Genomic DNA, 27,303 nt, shown 5'->3' with positions numbered 1-27,303 from the left:
ATAAAGGAAACAAATGCAGCCATCACATCTAAGCACAGGCAAGCTGCAATACACAGTAATATATTTTTTGCTTTTGGGTTTAATAATGCTATAACATTATAGTAAGATTGCAACTTACAATATTTAATACAAAAGAAAGGGTCCATAAACATTTCCTGAAGAATTTAGCTTCAATATTACATAGGGAAGTGTAACTTATTGTTAATTTTTTTAATCTTCACTGAAGGCTAGAGATAAAGAGCAAAAGGGCTGTATGCCTAAGATTTAACACCAGTCTGACATGACCAATTTAAAGGGATTTAAATTTAAATTTAACACGTAAATATTCCATGAAATACAAATTACATACCAACTTCATATAATACACCCCCAACTTCTTGGCATATAGTAATCCTAGTCTAGGATATGTGCTATGACTAGTAAGGCAATAAAGTTAAAGAGCAATAAAAACCTGAAAGCAGACATAGAAGAGAAGTGAGAGAGCAAGAAAGGATAATAAGAAAGGATGATGTGCAACTGGAGGAACATACTGGGTACACTGTCAACACCTGCAAAATGTACTAATAATTAATATTACTGGAATTAATAGTCATGAGAGACTAATCAAAGTCTAGGGAGTAACTATTTATCAGTAGTGTCCACGTTGTTCTATTTTATCACCTAACCCTTTTGAAAGGGCAGAATATTTTACACAAAATATCATCCAAGACAGCACAGGGGACATTAAGTGTTGGCAACTATTTCTTAGGCTGCAGTAAAAATGTAAGTTATTGGTGCGGACTCCTTTGCAGTGCATAACCTTATATAGCTGTTTAAGCTCCTAAACCATTTGGTATACCTGAGACCAATATTTTTTGAAGCAATCCCATCAAAAATGTTAAAAATGTCTACAAATTTCTTACACTGGCAAAATATTTAGATTTGCTCTTTCCTGACCTCCAGAATATCTTGATCTCAATATTATTCAAAAATATTAAAGAGGAGATCCAGTCAAAGAGAAAAAAATAACTGTAGCTTCTGACATTTAAAAAACTGCCCCTCACCTGTCCCACGATCCAGCAGTGTACTCACTGCAGCCGGTTTCACCGGCCGTCCTCATTCCCCACCATCCTACATGTGGGCACTCGGCTGTGACAGCTTGAGGCTGTCACCTGTCCCAGAAGACTATGGGGAAGGAGAAGGGATGACAACTTCCCATTCTGATCACCTAGGTCAGTGGTCGGCAAGCCGCGGCTCGCGAGCCACATGCGGCTCTTTACACGCATTAATGCGGCTCTTCTGTGTGCCGGGCGCCCGCTCCCCTCCCTCCTCTCGGGCGGCCTCCCCAAAAGTCAGGACTCTGCAGCTAGCCCAGCAATGGGCAAACTACGGCCCGCATACGGCCCGGCGGACCTTTTAATCCGGCCCGCGGAGCGTGGCAAACATTGGCTGTCAGGATGTAGGCGGGGCAACGTGACAAACTCCTCTCCTCTCACAGTCCGCCCTGAAGACCGGAACGGCGCGGGAACACGGCGAGAGGAACGCGCGGAGCAAAGGTAAGTGAATTGACACAATATGGGGAATGAATTACTATAGGGGGGATGAATTACTATAGGGGGGATGAATTACTATATGGGGGATGAATTACTACGGGGGATGAATTACTATATGGGGGATGAATTACTATGGAGGATGAATTACTATATGGGGGATGAATTACTATGGGGGATGAATTACTATATGGGGGATTAATTACTATGGGGGATGAATTACTATATGGGGGATGAATTACTATATGGGGGATGAATTACTATATGGGGGATGAATTACTATGGGGGATGAATTACTATATGGGGGATGAATTACTATGGGGGATGAATTACTATATGGGGGATGAATTACTATGGGGGATGAATTACTATATGGGGGATGAATTACTATGGGGGATGAATTACTATATGGGGGATGAATTACTATATGGGGGATGTATTTTCAGTTTTAAAAATGTGGCTCTCAAAATAAATTTCAATCGTGGTTTTGGCGAGATTTGGCACAGTTGAAAAAAAAGGTTGCCCACCACTGACCTAGGTGATCGCAGAAGTGGGAGAGGGTACTTGTCAAAATCGGGTACCCGCTCCCAAAAAGGTGCCAATTCCCTATGGGGAGCAGGGGACCAGTACTTAAAGCAGAACTTCCCCTTTTGGGTGGAGCTCTGCTTTAACATGGAACACATCTACTGTATATTAAGATGTATGGGTTTTTCTCATATTGTTTAGGATGAGCATGTGAGGTGCCAATAATCTTATTATATTGTCCAGGTTTCATACACTCACCCATGTGCCTGGTTCGGATTATTTTTTTTATTTCAATATTATTGTGTGAACCTATGTAATACAATTCACCACTGCCAGCTGATAGATCATTTTTTTCAATAACTGCAAAATGAATACCACATTGTGATTAGAGCACAATTCTTTGTTTTCTCTTCTCTCTTATGCGCTCTATATAGTTTTTCTATTTCTTTCTTTTCTTTTTATCTCCAAATGGTATAAAATAATTTCTAGAACAGGCTTATTATACAAAGAAGTTCAAAAGAAGCAATTTTGTTCCTTAACCCATAGTACCAATGAGATTTTACTTTGCAACTGTTTTTAGCAATCAAAATCCACAAAAGCTTAAGGTGTAATAAGATCAAAACAGGATATTCAGCTTTGAGAAAGTGGAGTTGTGTTTGAACACCCACCTGTATCCTTTACTGGAACCTCTACAGGAATACATGGATAGAATCAAAAAGTAATTGCTCTGAAGCCAAGCTCCCAGTTTGTCACAGCCTTGTGGGGGGTGAGGTAAATATGGACAACCTGTCAGGGCTGGACTCCTGCTACTTAGCAAGCAGCTCTTTTCTTTCAGTGCTCAGAAGCAGAACAGCTGTCGGTTAATTACCAGCACCTCATTGCATCCACGATGACTCACCTGGATACCATTACCTACCTCATTAGTCCAGCCTACAGCCAGCCTTTTTTGCTATTTTAGCAGCTTAGCTCATTTCCTCCTTGTCATTGCGTGGTCTATGATTTCCAGTCTGTTCCTGCCTGTTTTCCTGTGTATAACTTTGTCTGGCTGACTTCTCTTCTGATTCTTGCCTCCTGACTATGCTAACTTCTGGTTCCCCGACCCTGGTTCATCTGAGAACCCGCTCTGGCATCCAAACCCTGGCTTCTGTTTTGACTACTTTCCTGATCTACACTATATTGCCAAAAGTATTGGGACACCTGCCTTTACGCACACATGAACTTTAATGGCATCCCAGTCTTAGTCCGTAGGGTTCAATATTGAGTTGGCCCAACCTTTGCAGTTATAACAACAGCTTCAATTCTTATAGGAAGGCTGCCCACAAGGTTTAGGAGTGTGTCTATGGGAATGTTTGACCATTCTTCCAGAAATGCATTTGTGAGGTCAGGCACTGATGTCGGACGAGAACACTTGGCTCGCAGTCTCCACTCTAATTCATCCCAAAGGTGTTCTATCGGTTGAGGTCAGGACTGAGGTTCAGGCCAGTCAAGTTCCTCCACCCCAAACTAGCTCATCCATGTCTGTATGGACCTTGCTTTGTGCACTGGTGCAGTCATGTTGGAACAGAAAGGAGCCATATCCAAACTGTTCCCACAAAGTCGGGAGCATGAAATTATCCAAAATGCCTTGGTATACTGACACCTTAAAAGTTCCCCTCACTGCAACTAAGGGGCCAAGCCCAACTCCTGGAGATCAATCCCACACCATAATCCCCCCTCCACCAAACTTTACACTTGGCACAATGCAGTCAGACAAGTACCATTCTCTTGGCAACTGCGAAATCCAGACACGTCCAATAGATTGCAGACAGAGAAGCATGATTCGTCACTGCAGAGAACAAGTCTCCACTGCCCTAGAGTCCAGTGGCAGCGTGCTTTACACCACTGCATCCGACACTTTGTATTGTACTTGGCGAAGTAAGGCTTGAATGCAGCTGCTCGGCCATAGAAACCCATTCCATGAAGCTCTTTATGCACTATTGTGCTAATCTGAAGGCCACATGAAGTTTGGAGGTCTTTAGCTAACGATTCTGCAGACAGCTGGCGACTTCTGCGCACTGTGCGCTTCCACACGCATCGACCTTGCTCTTTCATTTAACATGGCCTACCACTCCGTGGCTGAGTTGCTGTTGTTCCCAGTTGTTTCCACTTTGATATAATGCCACTGACAGTGGAATATTTAATAGAAAGGAAATTTCACAGATGGACTTATTGCACAGGTGGCAAACTATCATGGTACCAGAGTGACCCATTCTTTCTCAAATGTTTGTTGAAGCAGTCTGCATGCCTAGGTGCTTGATTTTATGCACCTGTGGCCATGGAGGTGATTGGAACACATGAATCCAATGATAATACTTTTGTCAATATAGTGTATGTTATATTTGCTATTTCATTAAAGGTGTGATTTTAACTGCACTTTCTGTCTCCACCTGGCTCATGGTTCCTGGCATTACGCAAGGGAAATTAATTCAGAAGATGACAATCCACCTAGTCGCAATATTTTTCCCAGATTGGACAAGAAGGACCACCGCTTGCATTAGTTTGCCATAGCTTTACAAATGCTCTTAATCTGAACTGCTCATCTGGAACCTCCTACCCCAGCTGCTCCAGTACAACTAGTGTTGCAAGCCACCCCTGCCGCTGCTTCTATCTTGGTTCACGCAGCTGCCTCTGATACGCTCCACCTGTGCTGCCAAGAACCTCATGTCCATTAAACAGAGTACGAGAACTGTTGCCAACTATGCTACTGAATTCCGTACTCTGGCAGCAGAGGCTGGTTGGAACAATGAGGATCTCGTAGCTACTTTTTCCCATGGCCTCTCTGATAACATTAAAGATGAGATTACAACTCCAAATATACCGAAGAATGTTGAGGAGTTGGTCTCGTTTGCTATTCTCATTGATAGCAGACTCCAAGAGAGACCTTCCTTTAATGAGCACTTGTGAAGGCCTCCTGTGAGTTTGGCTCCAAGCTTTGCATTCCCACCCATGCCCCCCTCACCTCCCATGCCTCCTTGGCCCAAGTCCTCCAGTGAAGTAGCGCAAATGCAGCTGCGCTTCACACTTTTTTCTGCCAAAGAGAGGGCCGTTAGGAGAAGAGAGAGATTGTGCCTTTAGTGTGGCCATCAGGTCACTTATTGAAGTCTTGTCCAATCTGTCCAGGAAACACATGCACCTGAGGTCCTGTAGGGGACAGACCTTAGGTAGCATCTTTGCATCCCCAGCTAGCTTTAGAGATAAGTCTCTAGTTCTAGTTACCCTTTCCTGGTCTGCATTTTTCATTGATGGAGGCACTAATCGATTCTGGGGCTTCAGGCTTGTGCATAGATAGTGCCTTCATGTTGAAGCACAAGATATCGCTGCAGCCTCGTGCCTCCCCACTTGCTATTGAGGGGAGACCTCTACAGCCTGTCCATGTGACCCATGAAACTGCTCCATTGACCATGGCTGTAGGGGCTCTTTACCCTGAGATAATCCAATTCCAAGTCATTTCCTCAGTTCATTACCCAGTTGTCATTGGTTATCCCTGTTTCAGAAGCACAATCCTTCATTTGATTGGCATAGAGCTGAGGTTCTGTCATGGCTGCCACAATGCACTAATATTTGTTTTCAGAAAGTGAGTAGGGTCTTCTGCACATTTTCAGTCTCTTCCTTGCCAGAGGAGTACCGAGAATTCTCTGATGTCTTTGACAAAGGTCAGGCCGGTATTTTGCTTCCACATCAGCCTTATGACTGCACAATTGATCTTCAACCTGGTGCCATTCCTTCTTGTGGCCGGGTTTACCCTCTGTCTGATATACAGTGTGTTTCTATGTACAAATCGGTCTGGCTGATTCTCTTCTGATTTCTGTTCCTGATTTTTGGCTCCTGACTACGCTGACTTCTGGTTTCCTGACTCTGGCTCATCTGATAACCCACTCTGTCACCAAACCCTGGCTTCTGTTTTGACTACGTTCCTGATCTATGTTATATTTGCGATTTCATTAAAGGTGTGATTTTAACTGCACTTTCTGTCTCCACCTGGTTCATCATTCCTGACACAACCATAATTCAATATGATTTTACTGTCTCTGTATAAACTCAGTTGAAATTACTACATATGTTTCAATTTGGTTGTACATTTTATCATGCAGCGTATGGAACATCTCACTGGTTCTAAAATTATGACTTTTGATCATTAACCACTTCTCATACTTTGAATGACAATTACTCAGTCATGCAACCTTGTACAATGAAAAAAGATTTTTTTTTTATGCAAAGTTGTCTATTAACAAGATATTCCTAACACACAGTATAAGCATACTTAGACTTACACACCAAATAAAGCTTGTATCATGTACTGACAGATATTACAATTGTAAACAAAGGTTGCATGTGTTTACATAATGCAGCCTTCATGTGTTTACATGATGCAGCCTTTGTTTACAAGTGTAATCTCTGATTGGTAACAGCAATCACATGGTACAGGGACAATTTCATTAGTACTCTGATCTGTGATCTGCATGACACAGTGACCACAGGTCATGCCGATGAATGCCCTAGTGGCCATGCACAAGTGGCGGGCACGGGAGGAGCTACAGGTATGTCCATCCACATCCAGGAAGTTTCCATCATGCCATTTATGTGCAATGACTAGTTGGAAAGTGGTTAATAATTCCAGGTATGGCATTTTTACATAGTTACATTGGACCAATGTAACTATGCATATACAGTACCAGACCTGTGGAATGCCTCTAGAAGTTGGAAAACATTGTAATAAATACCAATACTCAAGTAATCTCCACTAGCTTTTGGGCCCTGGGATGGGGTGGAGAGTGTTGTAATGGTTGTGCACATTAGGCACATAAAAGCTGTAGGCAACATCCATTTTGTTCAGGTCTCAGCCATTTGTCACGAGAAAAGGCATAGCCCAGTTATCTTACCCCCTCCCTCCTCCTGAAATTCATGGAATTCATACCCTTAACTTTTAATACATTTCAAAAGAGTCTGCTATCTCAACTTAGGGACAGCAGACACAGCACACAGGCCTTTTCAGAGCTTTAAAGAGCCAATTGAGTCTGGCAGGATGTCTGCTGACCATAAAAAAAATCTACAGATTAACACTTCACTCTGACCTATCGTAAAACTATGACAAAATCCTTCAGCTGTGTCACCCATGGTTTGTAGGACAATTAAAGCAATAACAACACACAGCATGCCAAAAAATGGGGATCGTAAAGCACTCAGGCTTGCAGTGACCTTTTGGAGACCCTTGCCCTGCACAACTCAACATTTCAACTACACAATTCATAAAATCTGATTGGTCAGATGGTCCCCTTTGATGCCAGAGAAAAAGAGACTGCTCCAAAAGTTGACAGCTCTCCTGTACCATCAAGCAAGGGACATCTATCAAGCTATGAGAGCCAACAACACCTTGCTCACCCCTGACTGAAGTATTCACCCTTTTTTCACCTCCTTGTCTTGCTCTTACTTGTTCTCTTTGCTACTTTGTAATATCTTTGTTTTTGTAAATATTTTATTTGCATCATTTTTACTTTTTTCATTATTAAACCCTATATTGAAAAGTGTTAAATTGTCTAAAACTGTAATATGCAAACTAAAAGAATCCCTGTCTCTTGAAGAGTGCTACTGTAGTATCAATCACTGAGCATACCTGTCTTTGGTGACATTAAGTGTACAGACCTTTATTTAAAAAAATCATAGTTGTTATTGCTAAGATTGTGAGTTTCCTCCTCCTCAGTAAAAAGGTTACTTACACAATTTTAATATTTGTGTTTACATGAAATTTAAGTAGACCTCATACAAGATAGTTGTCAAATCTAAAGAAGATTGTATTATATACCAACAGCTTTAGTTTACATCTAGAACACAAATGTTTGAATGGGTTTTTTCCCACAAACTTGGTTGGTGCATATTGTTAAATATGAAACATGCCTGTTCATTCATGTGCATATGATGAAGTATGTACAAGTGTGTTATATCTTAAACGTTTTCATCTGCCATGGAGGATGAATAATTGTTAAGGAAGAGGCATATTTTCAAAGTGATTTATGTTTATGTATTTTCACATTAGGTGTTCTTACATTTTGTGTAAGGTTTACATTTCCTGTTTTGTGCAAAGGAACAGTTTGGCAGTTATCACATTTACAAATTTAGATCTTGGATGCTCGCTCAATATAGAAGAAAATGCTGTCCTCATGGTTTTATTATTCTCCTGGGGAAAATTGATCAAGTTCAGTTAATGTGACTGTTCCGGTAGTAACTCCCATGATATGGAGCTTGATGAATCAACCCCTCTGTCTCCATTTCCTTTGTCATTTCCTACTTGCTGCAAAGTCATAATGTTAATACAGCTCTAGGTAATAATGGAAAATGTGACCTGTCACTTGTACTCTAACAGAACAGCTCCAAAAAGTGCTAATGAAATGCATCTCTAAAGACGGCTAATACAGTTCTAAAGTACTGCAAAAGAAGGTGGAAAATGTTGCAATCTCAGACTTCGATAGCTTTGAGAAGATATGGTAGTCAGTGCACAGACCAGGTAAGTATAACATGTTTGTTATTTGAAATAAAAAAATCTAAGGTTACAACTGCTTTCAAAGGAAATTCCTGGAATTCATACAGATGTCAAAGACATTCATTAGAAATCAGTCTTCCATCAGTGCAACAAATGGCTCAGCTTGCAACGGATTCATGTAACTGCCAGTAAGGTGTATGTGAATCGGTTTCAGACAATACCTAAAACTGACTTCAAAATGCCAAAAAAGTGTTGCAAATGCTTTATTGAATTGCCCCCACTATCCTTAGGCCTGTTACCATTGTACCAGATGCCACACACTCTTAACTAATCTACCCATGCTATATCTCCAAGAAAAGTTAGTTATTAGTAAATACCGATTAAATAATTAAAGTAGTATTATTTTAGAGCTGCCTTAATTTTCAGAAGAGTAATGTTAATTACCAATAACTAAACTGATTTTCAACTTATAAACTCTAATTTCTATTTTTAAATTGCATTAAGACCATGAAGCTTACAGATACCATGCTCATTCCTCAACTAAAGCTGGCCACACATGGATTGAAACTCAGCAGCTTCAGCAGGGACTGGCTGAATTTTCAATCAGTGTGTGGCCTTCCAACTCAACGATTGATTGATGGCTTCTGTTGAAAAGACATCCTAGAAACCTTTTGTAGATCAGGGCCTACAGCCACTGATCAGTGTGTTCAGACAGAAGCAATGTTCCAGTGGGGGGAATTTCTTCATCTACCTTGCTTGTATGCATGGAGGAATCTGTAATTTTTTTTCATTCAGCCAGATGCCAGCATATGGCCAGCCTAAGACTAAAATCAAAAACTAGAATATAATACTAGAAGTACTGCCAGAACCCAGTTGTCATTTTTCTATGGATGCTATAAAAAGCACCCACACCTATTCTATACAAAATTCCCTTGCTAGTTCCTTTAAAGAACAATCTGCTTCATATGCAATTAAAAACTGCATAGTAATACCTATCAGTAAGAATTGTAAAACATTGCTCAATTTAATTCAAAAGTGTTTCCTACCTATAACTAATGAAGGCACAATTCCAGCACCATCTGTCAACATCACACGTCCATAAGCTTAATCGTGAAAAGGAATCTATAGTTTTGTAAACTTTTTGTTTATTTTCTTGAGAAACATATGGAAAAGGCTTACAAGGCATTGTAAACAAACAATGTAAATATAGAACAATAGGCACTATTTTATTTACAGGCATCCCATGGGATTGCAGTAAGGATAATGTCTCATAGACCACAGCTACAAACGAATAGGCAAGTTTTAACAAGACTAATTGATCTGATACATAATGTAGAATTTTACTTTGTGAAGAAATTAAATTACACATGCCATGAAAGAAAAGCTGTCAATGCTGACCTTCTTTTGAAAATACTAGTTGTCTGGCTGTTTCGCTAACCCTATAACTTTCTGAACCATCGACCTGGAAGAAGTATTGAGATCAGAAGTGTCAAGAAAAGTCAGCCTGATTGGATTGTTGAGTGGCTTGTAGTGTACCACAGTAAATGTAAATGAGGCTATTTCTTGCCTTTCTTGCTGCCATACTTCCCTGTGGTCTGCAATGAGTTATTTTGGCCCCTTGCAGAGACCCCCGAGCAAATAACTGTGCATTTGAGTTAAAGGATAAGTTCGCCTTTTGCTAAAAAATAATAAATGCACATTTTTTTTTTTTTAAGGTAAAGAAAGACAGAACTGTTTCAGGCAGTTCACATCCTGTACGCCAGGTCGAATCTGGTGGGGATATGCAGCAGTGTTCTTTTACTGTCAATTAGGCATGAAATCCACGTCAAATTTATTCTATCAGTGCTACCCACGCCATTTTCTATTTCAGTGTAAAATAAAATATGAAGGGATGGTCCATGCTTAACACAGGGATTGCAACAGATTTTAGTATACAAAATTACTGCAAATCCCTGCCAGGTTGGACGTTAAGGATGTTAACTACCTGCTGATCACCTAGCAAAACAGCCTTCAAGCCTCTATTTACCCATGCAGTTAACACACTACAAGGACAGAGCCTGCATATAAGCAGGGAAAGCTCCCTTCCCTGCCTATATACCTAGCTGCTACCTCCAGCAAACACAGGGTTAACATCCTTCCCCCTACCTCTTGCTCTCAACTGAACGACAGGGGCAGACTGTCAGGAACTATAAACCAAGTGGAAACAGAAAGTGCAGTTAAAATCACACCTTTATTGAAATAACAAATATAACAGATCAGGAACATAGTCAAAAAAGAAGCAAGGGTTTGGATGCCAGTGCGGGTAATCAAACGAGCCAGGGTCAGGAAACCAGAAGTCAGCGTAGTCAGGAACAGGAACCAGAAGAGAAGTTAGCCAGACTGAGTTGTACACAGGAACACAGGCAGTAACACACTGGAGATCATAGAACACACAAGGGCAAGGAGGAAATGAGCTAAGCTGCTAAAATAGCAAAAAGGGCTGGCTGTAGGCTGGACTAATGAGGGAGGTAATGGTATCCAGGTGAGACACTGTGGAGACATTGAGAAGCTGGTAATTAGTAGCTTCTGAGCACTGAAAGAAAAGAACTGCTCATTTACTAGTAGGAGCCCAGGCCTGACACAGACAGGGGGAACAGAAGCATTCAGCTCCAGCTGTCCTGCACTGTATGTCATGTCTGTTGATGACACACCATAGAAAATGGAGCAGATCGCTTTTAATTAACAAAGGGGATGTTTCCCACTTATTTAGGAGCAAGATCTGCTTTGTTTTCTTTGTTTTCTAAATTTAGAGTGGCACAGACTTTATGCCTGTGCCACTCTTTGTTAATTCCCCCATTGTCAGACATTCCAACTCCTTGCTCAAATAAATGTTTTGTTTTGTTTCTGTCTATGTCCCTTTTGGTGAGATTTCCCATCATGTTCTGACAGAAAGATAGGGTAAATCATCTCAATAAAGACACAGATGACAAAAAAAAACTGACAGAGATTCCAGCCTGTTCCTCTTCTATCCAAACAAAAATGTTTTGGGCTGGAGTGGTGTATAAGGATACCTACACTATAGTCTAGCATATCTAATGGGACAAACACTACAATTTTATGCAGTAATCACACATGGGTATTGAAAATGAATGTGTATTATTAGGCAGAAACACTGACAAATGAAAGTAGAAACTGTTGGCTTAACTGTATTAGCTGAGCCGCATTAAAATACAAATATACAGAACTTTATCTAACTTTGCATACACTTAATTTAAATCTCTGAGATTTTGTTTAGATGAAAACAGAAAAATCCACATGAAAGAAAATATGAAGTTTCTCTGCCCACTTTCCTTTTATTACCAAATTTCATGCTCTTGAATTACATGTTTACAGTACTTTACAAACAGACTTCGGAAATACAACATAAATGAGAAAACATATTTTCTCCTGTTGACCAATATGTTAGAAAATCAAAGTCACATTTCTGCTTGACGAACAGCAGAAATAAAGCAAGAAATCATACCAAAGCAAATAAACGGCTTAATGCAATTTAATCTTTGGAAAACTTTGTCAATATGACAGTCTTAGTCAACTGATAACTTGATATCTGTATTTATACAACAGTTTTACAAAGAACAGATCAACCTAAAACCATGACAAGGAAAAAAAATTGATGACTACTGTTTTAGGGTACAGATGTTAAATCTGGGCCGGTGTGAATAAAAAGTACTAGGATAAATAAAAACAAACATTACCAGTTGAGCTAAAAGAATTATATCGATGCCATTATCAGTGACTTGGAGCAAGCATGCAACCAGTGAAGCCAGAGCAAAAATAAAATTGGACTGCATACTTGTTCTAAGTGACTATTTTTCACAGTACTATTTTACATAAAAGCTATTTCCCATTAAAACTATTTTGTGTAAAGCTGATACCAAGCCATAGAAATGTGTTTATTGCCAGTGAATTCCAAGGCACAATATTTAAGTCATCAGCATTTTTTTATTGACAGTCCATGCAGGGTACAGGGGAACGTGTGTGATCATTATGTTTAGATGTGCTCCTGTGAATTAGAAGACAGAATTCCATTGGTGTTACTGAGTGGGTGGAGTATGTTTTCTCATATCAAGGGACATGCCTGGGGCAGATGCCATATGCAGTGGCCATTTTTGCCCACACTCTGGCCTCTGCACTGTCCCACTCTGTGACTACATGAGAGCTATCTGGGGTAGCCATGTCAACTGGCAGCATGGTCCTATCTGTATCCCTCCTCCAGACCAATGCTTGTATTACCAAACTGCTGCCAGACACCTTGCTAGGAGCATAGTTTTGCAGAGAAATTGAAACCAATGAAACATACAGAATTAACATGGGAATGACTTTTAGTCTATAAAAATCCATTTGCTAGAATGCTTTAGTTCGGCTATAAATGTGAATTTCTAGTTTCAAAACACACCATATATTTATTTAAAAATTAACTCCAGAAATTCAGACATGTTCTCAAATCTGCCGGATTTCTATCAGTTAAGTCCAATAAGATGCTTCCCATCTCGTGGACTGCCACTGGGCACTGGGAAAACAGCCATCACTACACTCCTGGGGCTCTGATAAGAGCAATGCTGCTTTCTCATACAGCAGCAGCTCTGCCCACCCCTCCCCTCCATTGTCCATTCACAGAAGGCTTTGTATTTTGTTAATGGGTTCTCACAATACAAAGCACTCTGTGATTGGTTAAGAGGAAGGGAGGTGCAGACAGCTTCTGGAGCTGAAACCAGAAAGTCCAGCATTGGAGGTATGGAAGTAAAGCCAGAACTATGCTCCTGGTGCTCAGTGAAAATGTAAGAGGTGGCATACACCTCGATGGGCATAACCCACAGAAAGTGGCTGTGTTCCTGGAGTTCACCTTTAAGCATAACACACACTGTATTTTTTTTACTACCTTGTTATATTTGCAAAATTTCATACTGGGAAGCCATGGACATATCTGCTTTATTTACTGCATGCACATAATATTTTAAATTCCTGTGGTATTTTTAAATTGAATTCACAAAGATCATTGTACAAGATATGGGTCCTAAATTACAACTAGCTTTTACAGGGTGATAACTCTGACATGAGGTGTTCCTTCTATTGAGGGGAGCAGAAAAAGGAGTCATACCATGGAGATAAAATACCAGCTTAACTAGAGGAAAATAACATTGATTCAGTGTGATTTCTCTGCCTGTTTTTTCCATGAGAAAAGCATGTGATAAAATAATAAAAGCATTTAAACTCGTAAAGCTTACAGAATTGTACAGTGCCTTGAAAAAGTGTTCAATGCACTGTATCTAATATTAGTAGCACAACAACAGCAAAAGCATAAATGGTGCATACTAATACTTAAAATATACATATACATACACACACACCCACAAAATGCTGTGGTTGTGATGTCGCCACATGTGTGCAGCCCTACAGCCCTGTCAGGCTATCATGTTAGAATTCCAGCCACCTGTTTTTACCAGCTGCCAGTGTGAAAGAGGTCTATCTAGGTTGGCCAGCAAATAATTTTTTAATGCTTCCAATAAAATATGAAGGGAAGCATACATTTGATAAACAGGAGGCAGGAGAAGGAGGTGAAGGACAGCTTTTAAAAAGCTGTGTGTCTATGATAGCAGAAGACTATGAGTGTTCAGCAGATGAGACATTTTAAAAGAAGTACAGCCAAAGCTCTTTTGGCTGTACGTCTCCTGTGGATCACAGGAGTGCAGTTCGTTCTGCACTCCTGTGACCCATTTTCAGGTGACAGCTGTCGGCTGATGTCATTTAGCTGGTCCAGGCTGGGGGAAGATCCCAACTTTAAGGCCTGGTTCACATATGTGCGGGTGGTGCCGCTGTGGATCTGCACATAAATCTGTGCAGCCACACCACCCACACAGAAGAATGCGGACCCACGGGCGGGTACCAATAATTCTAATGGCACGCCACCCGCACTGGAAATCACAATCGCACTGGGAACCGAGTTTCCCGCTCGGGCTGTGGTTTCCAAAGAAGTGCAGGGACTCCTTCCCTGCGTGTCCCGAGGCACGGGAGTTCATTCAAATGACTGGGTTCTCGTGCCCGCACAAAACACGGCCCGCATGGCCGCATATATGTGAACCAGGGTTAAAGCCAGATCCATCCTCTGGTTCAGATATATGCGGCCCGCGTTTTGCGCGGGCATGAGAACCCATTAATTTGAATGGACTCCCGTGCCCCGGCACCTGGCTCAGCCTCTCAGCAAGCAACTGAGAGTCTGAGCCAGCTGCACCCTCCACAGGCTAGCGCTCCAATGAGCACGGGGGCAGAGCAGACAGCGACAGTCACCACTCACTGACAGTCGCCGCTCTCTGCTCACAGCGACGGTGAGAATTCAGCAATCAGCGGTCATGTGAACACACTTAGAGCCATCAGGGGACAGATGCAGAATTGGACTGATTGATGCATCCACCTAGATAAGTATGATCTGGGGGAAAAAAAACAACTTCTCTTTTAAGGGCATGTTTGTATACCAATAAATGATCTTTAGTACTTTTTGCTACACCATAACTACAGTCAACTAGAAATGCTTCAGCAGTAGGTTTAGTGTGCTAGGGTTTCTGCTTTACACAACAAAGTTAGACATTTTTGAAGAGGCCAAATACTGTAAGTCCAATGCTGAATGAAAGTGGCAATATAAAACTTTTTGAGTTGTATTGTTCTGTGAAATGACCTTTCCATGTGCACCTCACTTTAAAAAGCTAGTTATGAACTTGTTTTAGGTTTTTCTGTTTTTGTGTTGCTTACTGAATTTGTTGAACAGGCGAATATGAGGCCTTCAGCTACCATCATGCTGTGCTGGGCATCTGGTGTGTCTCTGTACCTTGGTTACTTCCAGGCATACTTTGCCTGAGTTAGAAACCATACTTTACAAAGCAGCACTGATGAGGCAATGTGGCTTTGATATATAAATTTTTTTTTTTCGTAGACTAGCTGGTAAATGTACTGGAAAATGTTTGCATTGTACTGGTAAATCCAAGGTTGAGGCTATTGTCTTGGCAGCTCAGGGTAAGTGAAGGAAGCTATAACGAACAGCGGATACAGAGATCAAAGCGTGGAGAATTAAACTGCAAAGATTCCTCCAACATGTGAAGTAGCTTTCTAGAATCTGGCTTCAGTAAAATGAAAGCCCAACTTCAGGTTTAATGTCCCCTTAAACATTTCATTTGGACCAGGCTGGCTGAAATACCTTTTTACAGGTATGCTTAATGGGCGTGCCGTATAAACTATATGTAGCCTCAGCTACAAAAAGTATACAGTGCTTTGTTACGGCAGTGGGACAGGATTTTCCTGCCCCTCTCCTGGAACAACATAGCACTGCTCAGTCATTCAAGGGAAGCTTTGTATTCTATAAAAAGCCTGACTCTAAATTGTTTCATGTCCCATGGTTGGAACACAACTGTAATGAAATAATTTGTTTGGGCCAAACTATTTAAAGGGACATTAAACATGGAGTTGACTTTCTGAATATATTATACAGTGCATATGAAAAGTCTACACACCCGTTAAAATGTCAGGTTTCTGTGATGTGAAAAATGAGACAAAGATAAATCATTTCAGAATTTTTTCCACCTTTAATGTGACCTATAACTGTACAACTCAGTTGAACTGAAATCCTGTAGGTGCACTCAGTCTTTTTGGGTATGGCACATCTTGACTTGGCAATATTTGCCCACTCTTCCTTGCAGAAACACTTCAAATCTGTCAGATTGCGAGGACATCTCCTATGCACAGCCCTCTTCAGATCACCCCACAGATTTTCCATTGGATTCAGGTCTGGGCTCTGGCTGGGCCATTCCAAAACTTTAATCTTCTTCTGGTGAAGCCATTCCTTTGTTTATTTGGATATATGCTTTGAGTCGTCATGCTGAAAGATGAAGTTCCTCTTCATGTCCAGCTTTCTAGCAGCCTGAAGGTTTTGTGCCAATATTGACTGGTATTTGGAACTGTCCATAATTCCCTCTACCTTGACTAAGGCCCCAGTTCCAGCTGAAGAAAAATAGCCTCAAAGTATGATGCTGCCACCACCATGCTTCACTGTGGGTATGTTGTTCTTTTGGTGATGTGCAGTGTTGTTTCTGCACCAAACATATATTTTGTACATGGCCAAAAAATTCAACCTTGGTTTCATCAGATCATAACACATTTTCCCCACATGCTTTTGGGAGACTTCAGATGTGTTTTTGCAAAGTTTAGCCGAGCTTGGATGCTTTTCTTCATAAGAAAAGGCTTCCGTCTTGCCACGCTACCCCATAGCCCAGACATATGAAGAACATGGAAGATTGTTGTCACATGTATCACACAGCCAGTACTTGCCAGATATTCCTGCAGCTCTTTTAATGTTACTGTAGGCCTCTTTGCAGCTTCTCAGACCAGTTTTCTTCTGGTCTTTTCATCAATTTTGGAGGGACGTCCAGTTCTTGGTAATGTCACTGTTGCACCATATTTTCTCCACGTGATGATGACTGTCTTCACTGTGTTCTATGGTATATCTAATGCCTTGGAAATTCTATTGTACCCTTCTCTTGACTGATACCTTTTAACAATGAGATCCCTCTGATGCTTTGGAAGCTCTCTGCAGACCATGGCTTTTGCTGTAGGATGCGACTAAGAAAATGTCAGGAAAGACCTACTAGAACAGCTGAATTTTATTTGGGGTTAATCAGAGGCACTTTAAATGATGGCAGGTGTGTACTGACTCCTATTTAACATGATTCTGAATGTGATTTTTTAATTCTGAACACAGCTACATCCCCAGTTATAAGAGGGTGTGCACAATTATGCAACCACATTATTGTAGTTTTTTTATGTTTACTCCCCCCCCCCCCCCAAAAAAAAAGGTAGTAGTTTGTTTTTCAATTGAGTTGTACAGTTTATAGGTCGCATTAAAAGGTGGAAAAAGCTCTGAAATGATTTATTTTTGTCTCTTTTTTTTACATCACAGAAACCTGACATTTTAACAGGGGTGTGTAGACTTTTTATATCCACTGTAGTTGCATTGTTTGCAGAGTAGAATTGGAAGCTCACTGATTTGCTTCTTTTGTAGTCTGGAACTTCTTTTTAATGCACAATATTAAACAGAAAAGTAGTATGCAAAAGTGTGTGTTTATGAAACAAGCCTGAAAACAGGTCCAGGCAACAAAAACAATTTCCATTTGTGGGGTTCTGCTGTGATTTTATGCAATTAATCTTATGAATTTAATCACCTAAATAAAAAAAATTGCTTGATGTACTCTGTATTTATAATGAGCATTTCCTGCATAGAACTGCAGATTAATCGCCTACATCCATTAGAGCATGTGTGGGAAATTAATTGCCCGAGGCTTATATGAGCAGATTACGTTGCTGTGTTGGATGATGGAAGGACATCATTCCACTAAACAGTGATTAAAATTCTATTGTGTAGCATAGCTCAGTGGCTTATGGCTTGTGGAACATAGGATTATTAACAACATGATTTGTAAGGCTAATATAATGACAGTGATAATTTATTTTTTGTAAAAGACATGCAGGAAAGTTTTAATTACAACATACATATGCAAGCCACAAAATACCTGAAGCCACAAATCTCCCTTTATGCAAGGTGTTTAGCTACATTCAGCTCTTCTACAAACTTACTGCAAGAGATCTTATGTGGTCCAGTCTCACCAGATGCATTCCGGTGCATTTTTGATGTATTTTACCGCATTCCAGTACAGTTCTGTGCATGAAAATTACAGCCTGTTCTACTTGTTTTTCTGCAACTGGAACTGCAAGCACTGATGTGAACGATGACACTGACAACCATATACCCTACTTTCTGTGCATTTTGAATGCAGAAAAAAAGCAACTGAAACACATGTAGTGTGAACTGGCCCTTAAAGTACAACTAAGGGCTTCTGTATGATAGTCTAACAAGTTCCAAATCCAGTTACTTTGTGATGCACAAGCCTCATAAAAAAAACAAGAAACTTCCTTTACCTCCCCTGACTGAGCCGAATCCTTCTTCATTTGATTTTCACGTGTTCCCCTTCCCAGACTCTGCAGCTCAGAGTGGAGAGGTTTCAAGGGTAGAGCCAGCGTGGCCACAGCAACATTTTTTCATCCCAGTGTAGCATAAGCGGACCCAGCCTACATGATAGCTGCAGAGCATCATTGCCACACCATCAGAAAAAGAACTCCAAGATCCTCCCAAACTTAATGACATCATTGCTTCTTGGAAAATATGTTTGTTTTTACCCTGATCTGAGCAATTGTTGACATTTGAAATATGCCTGGTTGTCTTGGTCTTAGGTGCCTGGTTGTCTTTGGCTTTAGACTCAGAACAAGCATTCAGCAGGTGAGATTGGAGTGAAAGAGAGTGACCATGACAGCCAGTCAACTAGCATTTATCTCATTAATTATCTCATAACAGGTTTCCTTTAAAGTGTAACTAAAGGCGAAACATTTAAAGTTCTGGATAGAGTGGAGAGGAATCTGAGCACCTGTCAGTCTTTATTGCTGTTTGTGCCCCTGTTAAGGAGATTCACCTTCTCTATTTGTCCTGTTTACTGTTCTCAAGTGAAAGTAAAAGAAAATCCCACATTTTGGGTTGACATCACAACACTAATAGAGGGAAAATCTTGCAATGGTGACACTAGTTCTGGTGACCCAACAGGATTCCCTCACTTTGGAGGGATTACCTCTCACTTCCTGTTTTGGCTATGGGAAAGGAAGTGAAGGGAAATCAACCCAATAGGACACAGATGGCAAAACCAAAACTGACATGGGTTATAACTTTCCTTTACTCTTTCCAAAATGAAAAAAAAAAAAACAGTTTTGCTTCTAGTTACACTTTAAAAAAAGGAAATTTCATTTTCTAGCTCCAAGTTCAACCTAGAGGTGAATACCAACACCTATCCTCTTTGCCATGACATCTGTTTGTTTAGTAAATCCAGAGGGTATTCTCTAAACCTATCTAAAATTAAATATTAGTCAAATAAAAGAAATCATACCTCTGATTGCAATGCAAGTCATAGATTGGCGTTTTAAACTGAATGGACTTCACCATCTCACCAGTCCGTAGAGAGTATAAATCCACACAACAGAAAGGCTGGCTTGTGCTACAATAAAAAAAAAACACATTTAATATGCATGTTTGATATCACATTTTATCCACATATACAAACGGGGACATCAATGTGGGAGGGGGCCCTGATGGGGACCCTGATGTAATGGGGAATCTGATGGGGATACTGATATAAGGGTGAACTCTCATGGGGACAATAATTAAGGGGGGATTCTGATGAGGACAGTGATGTAAGGGAGGGTTTTGATGGGGACACTGATGTAAGGGGGGGGCTTTGCTTTGCTGATTACAGAAAAACTCTCAAAAAAACATAGTATTTAATTTTTATTCATTCATAAAAAAAAATTTTCCACCCATTAACAATCTGTAAAATATACGATGAGGCACGTAATACTCCCTCCAGCCCATGTGCCTTCCCCTGACTTCTCCATCAAGATCAATAGTAGAACCATCAGTCCCTCCTCTTCATGCCAAGGTGCTAGGTGTTATCCTGGAGTCTGACTTGTCATTTCAGGTCCAAATCCAATCACTGTCCAAATCTTGTAGTCTTCAACTAGGTAACATCTCCAAAATATGCCCCTTTTTAACTGTTGAAACCACTAATCTACTCATTCATTCCCTTGTTATCTCTCGCCTTGACTAGCTCCCTCCTTGTAGACCTACCTTTAACAAAGGCTATCCCCCCTTCAGCCTATCATGAATGTTGCTGCCAGACTCATCCACCTTACCAACTGCTCAGTGTCTGCCACCTCTCTCTACCAATCTCTCCGCTTCCAATTGTCCAATGAATAACAATAACATACAAAGCCATCCACAACTCTGCCCCAAGCTACATCACCAATCTTGCCTCCAAATATCACCCAAACCATCCTCTCTGCTCCTCCCAAGACCTTCTGCTCTCTAGCTACCTTGTATCTACCTCCCATTCTCGGCTCCAGGATTTCTACAGAGCCTCTCCTATCCTCTTGAACTCCCTACCCTAATCTGTCTATCACCTACTCTGTCCACATTTAAGCGATCCCTGAAAACGCATCTCTTCAGTGAAGCCTATCCTGTCTTCAGCTGACATCTGAACCTTTTATTTCTCCCATCAGTTCATCCCTCACAGTTATTTTCATGTGTTCCACTTGCCCCTCCCCGTTAGATTGTAAGCCCCCAGGAGCAAAGCCCTCCTAACCCTCTTGTATTGTTGCTGTACTATCACCTTCATGTTTTAAAGTGCCGCGCAAACTGTTGGCGCTATATAAATCCTGTATAATCCTGTAATGAGGCCCCTGTACTAAAAAGTTTGGAGAATCTTGCTTTAGGGTTTACATTTACTTTAATCCCCTGAATACAGTGCCAGTGAAGTGTAACCTCTGCAATACTGTATGTTAAAATAGGTACTTTCTTAAAGGGTCATAAGAATACTGAAGGAGTCTTCATCAATGTAAGACTTGTTAACATTTTTTTGTTTCCATGGCTCCAGAAACAGTATGAAGATAATAATAAACACACATCACATCCTGAACACATTCTATTATAGTAGTAATTTGCAATAAAACATAATCAGACAAACACTGAAGCTAGAAGATAATGTTCTGAAATGGTGATTGACAACAGGTGTTCCGTATACAAAGCAGCTGTGGGCAGCCAAACGCAGACACACAAAAGACATGTGTCCTCTGTAGCCCCTCACACAGGAGACAAACTAGGACCAGCATGTAATCATTTACTTTAATTGTATAGAGCCATTTTGTCTGGGAATTAGGACACACTGCTAAAATACCAAAGGAAGAGCACATCACTTAACTAAGCAATTTAAGAAACCTTTTTCACTGACAAGCAAAGAAAGCAGAAAACATGCCAAACAATATAATGTTGTCGCAACCCCCTTTTTCTCCACAAAAGTTTAAAGGGCAATAAGAAGACTATAAACTTTTCATTGCAATTACTACAGCATTAAATACAGTCCTGTTACCAATTCAATAAGAAATATGCTGGGAAGAGTGAGTAGAGGCTTTTTTATTAAAATTTTTCATGTGCACAGTGAGCTGTGGTCTCAAAATTCCAAACACAAGGGAGATCATAGTTTTAGCAAGTTACTCCAAAGCAAAATAGTAGTGTCTGCTGTGTGTAACACTGAATTGAAGCTCCAAGTGCTGTCTATGCTGCTATGCTGAGACTGTTGGAAACAAAACTCCAGCCAAAAATAACAAAATAAAAATGAAAAGCCCAGTAAAAGAGTAAATAACTTAACCGGATTCTGCTGCAATAGTCACCTTCATTCCAGGACTTTCTCCTGCAGCACTTTTTGTCTATTGCTAGTAGGGTTGCACTGATACCGTTTTTATTGGCGAGTATGAGTACTGATACTTGTGTACAAGTACTCAGCGATTACCAATAACTTTGCGGTGCAATTTGAGCCCATACAAAATGAATCGGCTCAAAATGCACTGCAAAGAATTGCATGTGATTTGAACTGGAATACGGTGTAATTCCTGCCTGAAGTACATGCTGTTTCCCTGCGGGTGCAGTGCGATTTGAGCCATACAAAATGAATGGCTCAAATTGAGCCCATACAAAATTATTCGGCTCAAAGAATTGCATGTGATTTGAACTGGAATACAGTGCAATTCCTTCCTGAATAGCATGCTGTTCCCTGCGGGTGCAGTGCGCTTTGAGCCATACAAAATGAATGACTCAAATTGCACTGCAAAATGCACCATACCCACAGGAAAAACGCATGTGATTCCGAAAGAAATTGCACCGCATTCTTATTCAAATCACATGCGATTCTTTGCAGTGCAATTTGGGCCCATTCATTTTGTATTGGTAATCGGTTTCAGGTATTGAAGCATTTACTCGAGTACTTGTGCAAATGCTCAGTATTGGCACCGATACCAATACCTTTATTGGTCCAACCCTAATTGCTAGATGCCGTCAGTTTGATGGCCAGCATCATTCAACCTACTTCCTCTGAGCCCAGGTCTTCCTGGACGCACCCTAACCTGCAATTGCATAGTGAAAGGTGGAGCAGCACAGTGATGAGCCCATTTCTCTGTCACTCTAATTTTGCTCTTTCCATCAGTATGCTTCTTGTCAGCACACAATTGGTTCTGCTACTTCCTCTCATGCTCCAGCTCTGTTTTACAAGGACTGCAAGAGGCTGATACCAGGTCACATACAGGTACTTGCACTGATTGCATTTAAAAATACATTTATTGATGTATTGATGATTACAGAGCTGCATTATTTTCGGGGGTTGATTGCCTAAAGGCAAATAGACTGTGCACCTTGCACATGCAGTTGCACTAATTTTTCCCAGGTTTTGGGGGTCTGCCACCTTCAATGTTCAAAAAAATCAGTACTTCTTGGACCTAGAAGAGTGTGCACCGCCAAAAGCCTGTTCTGAAAAGTTAACAGTGCATAAAAAAAGGAGATATAGAGGGTTTCTAAAAAAAAAAAAAAAAAAAAAAAAAAAAAAAAAAAAAGTAAACACACAGACTCACCTCTATGCTGCAGCACTGGTTTGATGCTCCAGCTGTCCCATGTCATCTCTAAGACCGATAACTGCGTGCTCAGTTCTCAGTCTGCTTAGAGTGCAGAGCAGTGACTGTCATTCATTGATATTCTTCTCCAGCATTCACAATGTGTAGGAGAGGGAGGGGATGCAGCTGGCTCCTGCTCTTAACCACATGCTGAGATCTGAAGCCAGCTGTCAATCAGGCAGCTGGGTGGATCCCAACAGTACTGTCAGGATCCTTCCACAACTTGCAGCGGCTCTGCACATTAGCTGATGGCAGGCAATAGTCTGCTATAAAACTGACTCTGGGTCACAGGAAAGCAAAAGTAAGTGCACTCCTGTAAACCACAAAATAAGTATGGCCAAAGCTTTAGCCATATATCTATTTTATGTTCAAATGTTCTTTATTAAGTTTTTAACAGGAATAGTTACAGATGGAGGAACAACAAAAGGAATAGGGCAGTCAAGTTCTCATTTGTACAGGTTCCAATGAAATGCTTGGCAATGTCGACACGTTCGTCTATTTTAAACTGTGTTGCTACAACTGCACTAAAACGGCTACAACCTTAATCAGAATAAAGGTAAACAGTTTTTAAAAACACAGTCCCTAACAAAGCAAGTCCAGTGATTCCCCATGCTAATCTAAGTTTCTTTACCTTTTATTACATACACATTGAGGAGCATTTTGCCAAGCTGTACAAAGGGGGGTCAGTAGCACAAAAGTAGACAATTTTGACTGTGGGAGGTAGAGATACCTCAACAAAAAGACTGTTCATGAAATATGCCCAAGCATATCCATTTCCACTCACACTCAACTAAACTAGATACTACAAAGAATTAAAAAGGTAAAGACTCATCACGTAAAAAAATTGCCTCTTGGTAGAAGAAGCAACCATCTACATTCTTCTGAAATACCAAAGTAGCATCTTCTCGGAAGTCCTATGTTACAGTATATATTAACGGCAAAAAAGAAACTATAGTGCACAATTATTTTGTATTTAAACTAATAGTCTAACAGTTAAAATTACATAAATCATATTTAAAAAATGCTCACCCTGCCTTAATGTCATATTGATTTATAATGGCTGTTTCAAAGCGAGATGAAAAATAAAGAACACACATCCATGTGCAAACAATTACTCTATTTTCATAGATTCAATGAGTGAGGTGGGTGGTAACTGCAAAAGGCTTTAAAAACTGTGTCACAATACCCATTTTTTTCTGTACAAGCCCCCATCAGACAACAAACACACACCACATCAGAGGTTCTGCAAAGCCTGCAGGGCTGCTTTGATTCCAGACTGCTGCAGGCCTTTACTGGGACATAATTAAGGTAAAAAGTTCAACGGCTTTTCCAAGGTCCTGATGTTGCCAGATAAATGTTTCCTTCGATTTGCTGTATTTTAATATACCTTTTCTGAAAAATATATTAGAAACATATTTTAATGTAACAAAGAGCTGTTAGTGCTTTAAATAACAATATTACACTCGCCATGTTTAAAGTTCCGTTCACACCAGAATGTGGTGCCGGAAGCCCGCATTCCGTGCACATTTCCTATTCCGCGTTCAAAACGTACTGTAGTTGTGATCTGCAGTAGATGTCAATTTCAAGCTAACAACACCCCAAAAGAAGGTTACAAACGCAGTGCATTTGCCTTTATCTGGTTGCAGCGCGTTTCCAGAAGTAGTGCATGGACTACTTCTGGTATGCTGCAGTGCGATTTGAGACCATTCAAAATGAATGGGCTCAAATCAGACTACATTGAATCTCACAGGAATTCACTGCATATTCCTGTGCAATTCCTAGTGTGAACTAGCCCTAAAAATTTACAAATGGTCTAACAGCCAATATAAAAACCAAGGTTCTATTACTACAGACACCACTGAGATCTGAGAAAAAGGCTAATTATGTATGCATCAAGCACATAGTTTTAGCACATGTTAACGCATGTGCACGTAAAGTCTTCGTTTATACACTTTGTGAAGGATCTCTCCGAACAGACCAGTATGAAAGGGTGCAGGTCAATGCATCAAATATGCAGCAGGTAGGACATTTTCCCAATGCACCTTGTGCAACATGGGAGAACATACTTCATTTAAAACAACATACTTATTTAGCATGTATTTAATTTGATCAACCTAAAAAATACAGCAACACGCACACTGGAGTAAATGGAGGCCAAGTCAACATTTCCAAAAAACCCTATGTCAGCTCACTTTATTGGAATAGGGGACATATCCACACCATTGCTAAACTGAAACTTCAGTTTTATCCCATCACCATTTTATATTACCATTTCCACATGGCCAAAATACAAAATCCAAAGCTGTTATAGTTTCTGTAATTTTATTTTTACTGAAATAAACAAGGAGGTGTTTATGCCTGAAATATTCCCACATGGGAGAATTAGATAATAGTAGTTTCTGGAAAGCTTTACTGCAGTTTCGTAGCTTCAGACAGACTACATTCTTGAAGAAAGATGCAGGCTTCAGGAAAAGTTCAATTTTCCAATTTCATAACAGTACAGAAACATCTACTCTTCTTCAAAGGGGGTAATACTTTTCAGTATTTTGGCAGCTTGTAGTAATGAAAGCAAAATTTGGCTTAGAATAATACAGAATTATGGATGGCTCTGGAAATCATCAATTATCTAATCCATAGTAACATATAGTAAGGAATGGCTCTAGAACAATGTTTCTCAACCTTTTTTAGCCACAACACCCTTTGAAAGTATGGAAAATATTGTGGCACCCCTTTAACAGCAGTCTCTGCTCAGTTTATTGGTTCCCCCCTTACACATCAAAGTCCACAGTCTGCCTCCTCATCAGATTCCTCAGTTCCCCTGCCCCTTTTACATCAGATTCCTCAGTACCTACCCCTTTCACATCCCCAGTCTCTCCCTTTCACATCAGAGTCCTTAGTCTCTCCCTGTGACATCAGAGTCCTTAGTTTCTCCCTTTCACATCAGAGTCCTTAGTCTCTCTCTTTCACATCAGAGTCCTTGGTCCCCACAATCCTCGTACATCAGAGTTCTCAGTCCCCCCCATCACATCCTTAGCCACTGTGATGGACGACCTGGAACCTGTTTGAGTGCTTTCGTCAGAGAACTGCTTCCTCACCACTGGGACACAGGTCCAAGGTATTATTGCCAGGCATCTCATCAAAGACTGGGCAAAACTAGCTTAGGTGCAAAACCGGAACTCTTTATGCATCAGAAATGCAAGTTTTTATACAGTCAGAATAAGGGGCAATCCCCACGTGAACAATAAAAACAAATATTGCACATTGTGATAAACATCCCCCTCTGATTAGGCAACAGCTTGATCACATTATCCTAAGCACTGCCAATGGTAAACAGTACAACCAACAGCTAACAGTGATCTAATTAACTACAGCAAGGCACCCGGACAAGCCAGGGAGCCCACTCCAGACAGCTCGGCACCTCCAACCTTGAATACACAAAGTTCATTACATATGCTGTCTTTCAGGTGTTTGCTTTCACTTGTATAATCCGTCCATCATAAGACAAAACTTGTGGAGGAGCTTCTCCAACCCAGTCTGCAGGAGGGCCCCATATTTCCTCTGACTGTTAACCTGTATAAGATTAATATTACACCTTTCAATCCATTCCAGAAGGGAAGCTCTATTGTCTTCACTCAAAAATTTAACTCAAGCCTCGCTTTCAGCGTTCATCACCTTATGAGCCATCATCACAGACTGATCCGCTCTCTCCATGTGATCAGAGGCTGAACCGAGCTCTTTTCCATGCTCTGACCGGAAGAAGCAGACAAAATCCCCGGTCTCTTCCATGGCCTATAGTCAGTGGGTAGGTGGTTAGCCCCTAGTCCACTCCAAAAGCCCATGTCCTGGTTGGGTCTATCACAGCCACCAACCGCACATTAGAATCCTCAGTCTCCCCCCTCCCCATTGCTGATAACAGTCCTCCCCTTTCACATGAGAGTCCTCAGTTTCCTTCCCCTTTCACATCAGAGTACCTTCTGAACTGGCCAACTTTTGATCAAAAATTTATGGCCAACTTTAAGAGGAATGTATGCAAACACAGGCTTACAATTAAGGTTACTTAGGAGCTGGAAGACATGTGACCCCTTATCTCCAACTCTTTGTTCCTACAATCAATCTCAAACT

General features: G+C 40.7%; 1 protein-coding gene across 8 annotated transcripts in view; it reads right to left on the bottom strand.

The window, feature by feature from the left end:
• BCAS3 (BCAS3 microtubule associated cell migration factor) overlaps positions 1-27,303 on the bottom strand; it is a 1,369,778-nt gene that overhangs the window by 1,204,191 nt on the left and 138,284 nt on the right. For all 8 annotated transcript variants that reach the window (XM_089676635.1, XM_089676630.1, XM_089676633.1 and 5 more), the window contains exon 8: positions 19,578-19,685. In XM_089676635.1, coding sequence (XP_089532761.1) covers positions 19,578-19,685 — 108 coding nt within the window. The remainder of the gene's footprint in view (positions 1-19,577; positions 19,686-27,303) is intronic.

This window comes from Staurois parvus, unplaced genomic scaffold, assembly GCF_062004578.1.
Source record: "Staurois parvus isolate SC_StPar_1 unplaced genomic scaffold, SC_StPar_1.0 ptg000172l, whole genome shotgun sequence".
In the NCBI taxonomy this organism is placed as follows: domain Eukaryota; kingdom Metazoa; phylum Chordata; class Amphibia; order Anura; family Ranidae; genus Staurois; species Staurois parvus.
The sequence above is the reverse complement of the archived record's forward strand: the minus strand, read 5'-3'. Positions and strand labels throughout refer to the sequence as shown.